The following is a 5,603-nucleotide window of genomic DNA, read 5'->3' on the forward strand; positions in this document are numbered from 1 at the left end:
AAAAAACAAATTAGATGCTGGAGATCCTGCTAAAGCATAGTGATTAATGAAACAAGCTTAACGGGTAAGTTTATCAAAAATAGGAAGTAAGCAAGCCATGTGGACTTGGAAGTGTGGATTTGACCAAGGTTGTTTGACTTAAAATCTGGTTTAAGTGCTTTGCTAAACAGAAGAATAAATATAGAGATTCTGCAAGTGCAAATGTTGTTTGAAGAGAGCAAACAATTTTTATCAAATCTATTAGAATGATATTCAGTTCCTAAATAGGAAATTCTGGGTCTGTGAGAATGGCAGTTTGTTGAAAGAAGTATTACAAGCAAAATGGTTTAGCTTTTGTTAAGAAACACTTGAATGTATCACATTAAAAAATTTTCTGGATATAGGCACAGAAAACCAGGAAGTTTAAGAATAAAAGAAAATTTGGAATTTTCTTTGTGTCCATCCTTCTAAAAAATAGTGACTATAGCGAGCAGTTTGTGTAAGGAAAAACAGGAAGTGTCAGTAATTTTTTGCCTGTCTTCTGCAGACAAAGCACATGCTGCTAACTGACCATGGTGCCCAGCTCTTTGCTCAGGCTATGGGTGTTCCTGAGATTCCGGGGGAGAAACTCATAACTGAGAGGTCTCGGGAGAGATGGAAGAAGAACCTTGAGCCAGATTCCAACCCTGTGGAGTTCCAGAAGTAGGTTTTTGTCATTTTTTTTTTTTTTAATTCAGGTGCAATCTTGGTGCAATCAGTTCACATACCCCCTGCCACTCTCCTTCCAAAAAGACCCCCCAAAAAACTAAAAGAAGAAAAATCCCAAAGCTTGAAGGCCTGTTGTCAGCCTTGATAATATTTCAGTTCTGAGTGAACTGTGGTTTGCCATAATCTTCCCAATATGTCCTCAAAAAACAAACAAACAAAAAACAACCCTCAAAATCCAGCTTCTAGTGAATTTGCTAAAGTTTTAGTGAGTGTGTAAGTTTTCTAATGAGGAACTGTGAGTTAGGAACTCTCCAGTCCACTGTTTAAAATGACCAAGTCCACGTGAAAAATAAAATTGTGAAACTGGTCTTGGTGAAGCAGACCATCTGACTTGTTTTTAAACTGGTTTAGGTAGTTAATGTGTCATATTTTGATCAAGTGTGCTGAGTGCTGATTGTGACTATTGGTTACTGTAGATAGAAGGAGAAAAAATTGACCAGGAGGTTCAACGTAGTGGTGGGTGTGAGAAGAGATGCTGTCAGATGATGTTACACGCCAGCAAAATGAAAGTCACCTGAAAATAAGCAGGCTTCACATAACAAACCAGAGAGGAAGACAAGGTTGTTGAGAAAGGAATGAAAATCGTGAGGTGTCAGATATCTTTTATGCCTATGAGATAGGCATAAGTACTAAATTGTTTTGAGTTTGCATTTATATGGCAACAGTTGCTGCATAGGAAAATACTGTATTACATACTGCTGCTAGTCTGCTGTGTGAAGTAGTAGTACTAAGTGAAGCAGAGCTGAAGAATTTGTAGATCAGAAAAAAGGAAGAAGCTTCTTTTGTGGGCATGTTAACTAAAATCAATGAAATTAGGCCATAATATATATAAGCTATATGTTACTTACATTAAATTGCTAGAAGGAAAAACAAAGTCTTGATACAGGTATAAATACAGTCTTGTAAACAAAATGAAGCTATTCCTTGACTGAGATATCCGTCGTAGTTCATCTTGTCTCCCCTAGAAGTTTCAGGTTTTTTTAATCTGTGTGGTATGCAAGGACTGTGTGGTGTTACAGCTCATTGCCAAGAATTCTGAGAATGGTGTAGCTGCCAGTGTCCCCTGGCCTCCTGAAGAAGGGAGCTGGAAGCATGGCATCTGAGTCTCTGATCATTCTTTATAACTACTCAGTTGTTTCTTTTTTCTTATAGTTAACAGTGTTAGGCATCTTTAATTTCGGCTTTCTCTTATTCTGGAGTACCCAATACTTGAAGATTTGTGTACTTCTGATAAGTTTGAGACTTTCTTGTCTTGGCCACACTGTACTTTTCCTGACAAGCACTGCCCACAAACAGAGGCAGAAGTTCACAGAGCTGAAAAGACATCTCTTTATGCCAACCTGTTTGTTCCTGTGCTGTGTGTGGAATGTTCTTTTTCCTCATTATGTCCATAGTGATTATGCAGAAACTTGCCTGGAGCAAACGGGCAGAGGTGAAGTAGTACTGGTTGGAGGCAACCTAACACCAGCTAATACTGGGAATGTGAAGGTTGGCTTGTACTTAACCTTTAGTCCTCAGGTTCTCAGAGTTTATTGGCTGTTCTAGAAGTCTTAGATGTTCAGAGCTTTCCAAGCAAGGAGCTTGGAAGAAGAGAGAGCTTTCTCTTTTGCTGATTAGAAGCTTGCATTCATTTACATTCAGAAGTTATGATTCTGTTGCATGTGCAGTCTGATATCTTGTACCCCTTCTACTAACAATAAAGTGTGGAGTTTTTTTTTTTTATCTTCTGTCTCTCAATCCAGGGATTCTGACCATATGCTTTCTAGAGTTGCTGAAGATTCCCTGAGAATTCCAGCACTGCTCACAATGCAGCCTGACCTGGCCCTGGGACACGGCGAGGGCACTGTGCAGTGCTGACATATAATATGGCACTGTGCTTGATTTGCTAGGAAACTCTCCGTTCTCAAATACTGCAATTTGAAAAGACACTGTATGCAGAAACATGCTGCCAAATTCATTGCATACTGAGGAATCTTAGAACCCCCTGCTATAGGCTGGGACACCTCCCTCTAGACCAGGTTGCTCAAAGCCCCATCCAGCTTGGCACTGAATGCTTCCAGGGAGAGGCATCCACAGCCTCTCTGGGCACCCTGTTCCAGTGTCTCACCACCGACATAGTAAAAAATTTCTTTCTATTATCTAGTATAAATCTGCACTCTTCCAGTTTAAGGCCGTTTCCCCTCGTCCTGTCACTACATGCCCTTATAAAATGTCCTTCCACAGCTTTCCTGTGGGGCCCTTTCAGGTACTGGAAGGCTGCTATAAGATCCCCCCCAAAGCCTTTTCCTCTCTAGGCTGTAGAACTCCAGCTCTCTCAGCCTGTCCCCATCAGGGAGATGATCCAACCCTCTGATCATTGAATGCTTTACAAAGACAAAATAGGGGAACTGAAGAAAGTCTGTCACTTCAACAAAATATTTTCTTAAACTGACTCTGTTATAAAGCTAGTTAAGTGATAGCAAATTTCATAACAAAAAAAATCAAAACTGTTTCCTGTTGGTGACTTTAAGCGATGAATGGAAAGCACAACAGATATAATGTGTTCTGATTTAAAATAAATAAATAAAAAAAATTGTAAAATCAGTTTGTGTGACTGGGCTATATAGCCAGGTGAAATGAAGGAACAGGAATGTATATCAAAAAGAAATTTGGAGAGTAAAGCTGTTAATTTCAAATTTCATATTTTGGCAATAAATGAAAGTACTGATGCTACAGATATGGCTCTACTTGCCATTTTCATTAGAAATGTTGATAACTGATGTAATGTCACTGACAAAAATGGCTTCTTTGGTGCCATTGAAAGACACAACTAAATCTCTTGATTTGTATGAAGCAGTAAAAAAGAAAAAAAAAACATTAAAGGGATTTTATTTAACCTTTATCAACATATCTGGTATAGCTACTGATGATGCCATGATGATGACTGGTTAAAAAAAAAAAGAGGGGCTGAGAAAATTCTCTAGGAGATGATGCCATTACCACTGATAACTCAGATTTGATGTAATTTGACTGTGTTGGGCAACAAGAAAATGCTTGTGGATAAACTTCAAAAATAGATAGTGTCATGTAAATAGTCATCAAAGCTGTGAATTTCCTAAAGTCCAAGGAATTGAATCATCACCAATGCTAGGAGTTCCTTAAAAGTGTGGATGCTGATTGTGGGGTCATCATTTACTTTTCTGAAGGAAGGTGGCTACACTGGGGTAAAATACTAAAAATGACTTCATGATTTGCAAAGTGGGATTGAATCCTTTATAGAATCGAAAGGAAAACTTGTGCCAGAACCTGAACATTAAAATTAACTCTCATATTTAGCATTTTTTATAGATTTGAATGAGTTAAACGTGCATCAAAAAATAGGCAGCTTTGCTTTCCATTTTGATAGAAAAAATTGAGAATAGATTTCAAGATTTCAAAAAAAAAAATTTTTTTTAATGTATTTGCAACTCGGTTTTCAGTTAAAGTAAATACATTACTTACAAATCTTCACATGGATTGTATGGAGTTGTAATCAGACATTCAGCTCGAAGAAAAATTTGGTTACGTCTCTTCACTAGGAAGATCTCTTATCATAGAAGAATATCCCTTGTTTCACAGCCATGCCTTATTCATGTCATTGCTTTTTGGCAGTATGTATATTTGTGAATAGTTATTATCAAGGATGAAGCATGGGAAGAGTAATATTTCATAAAAAATCTGACAAACACCTTTAGAATTCAGTAAGAATAGCAGCTATTGCCATTGAACCAGACTGATGCATCAGGTTCCCAAAAACAAGGTCAGACATCCCACTAGTTTTGTTTTTGTTGCTCTGTTTTCTATGTTAAAAAAAAAAATCCATTAAAAAAAATAAGCTTTGTCATTTAAATTCATTAAATTTATTGTATATTTTATATGTGTCCCAAGGCAATTCCTGTTTGCTCAGTGCAGCCTAGGCAAGCCAAAAGGTTGGTCAGCCGTGCTCTAGTGTGTAGCACAGGTACTTGTGGAGTTATTCCTACGGACGCTAACATTGGACCTATGGCTATAACACAGTATTCCTACTTAGACAGTTTTGGCTGCCTTGTTAGTGTTTCTGAGTCAGTGGACTATGCAATGAGTTGATGCATATCTGCCTTCTGAAGTTGAACAAAGAAAACATGACACTGAAGTAATCAAAAGTTTAAAAGAAGAGTAATTAGAGTCTAGTTTTGTGTTTGCTCCACAACAGCTAAGATGTTTTGGACACACTCACTTTATTATTTATTGCCATTTGTGCTCTTGTACCAAAGTAGATAACTGCTGCATGTGTAATCTTTGTACTTGCATTATTCTCATGGCAGCCTAGAAAGCCAACTGTATGCTGAGCTAGCTGCACCAGAAGAAACATGGGCAGCAGGTTGAGGGGAATGATCCTGCCCCTCTATTCTGTGCTGGTGAGGCCTCATTTGGAGTAATGCATCCAGGCATGGACTCCTCAGGACAGACATGGACCTGCTGCCATACTTCCAGAGAAGGGCCACAGAACTGATCCAAGGGACAGGCTGAGGGAGCTGGGGCTGTTCAGTCTGGAGAAGAGAAGGCTCCAAGGAGACCTGATAGCGGCCTTTCAATATCTAAAGAGGGGCTGCTGCTAAGAAGGGGACGGGCTCTTTGGTAGGATCTGTTGTGATAGGACATGGGGAAATGGTTTCTAAACTAAAAGAGGGGAGAATTAGATTGGATATAAGGAAAAAGTTTTTTATTGGAACAGATTGCCCAGAGAGGTGGTAGATGCTCCGTCCCTGACATTCAAGGTCAGGCTGGATGGGGTTCTGAGCAATCGGATGTAGCTGTAGGTGTCCCTGTTCTTTGCAGAGGACATGGACTATTTTATA

At 38.9% G+C, this 5,603-nt stretch overlaps 1 protein-coding gene across 4 annotated transcripts in view; it reads left to right on the forward strand.

Moving 5' to 3' along the window:
• Positions 1-5,603, forward strand: part of ASRGL1 (asparaginase and isoaspartyl peptidase 1) — a 22,176-nt gene that overhangs the window by 8,732 nt on the left and 7,841 nt on the right. For all 4 annotated transcript variants that reach the window (XM_010707752.2, XM_010707753.2, XM_010707754.2 and 1 more), the window contains exon 4: positions 527-681. In XM_010707752.2, coding sequence (XP_010706054.1) covers positions 527-681 — 155 coding nt within the window. The remainder of the gene's footprint in view (positions 1-526; positions 682-5,603) is intronic.

Source organism: Meleagris gallopavo, chromosome 2, assembly GCF_000146605.3.
Source record: "Meleagris gallopavo isolate NT-WF06-2002-E0010 breed Aviagen turkey brand Nicholas breeding stock chromosome 2, Turkey_5.1, whole genome shotgun sequence".
NCBI classification, from domain to species: Eukaryota; Metazoa; Chordata; class Aves; order Galliformes; family Phasianidae; genus Meleagris; species Meleagris gallopavo.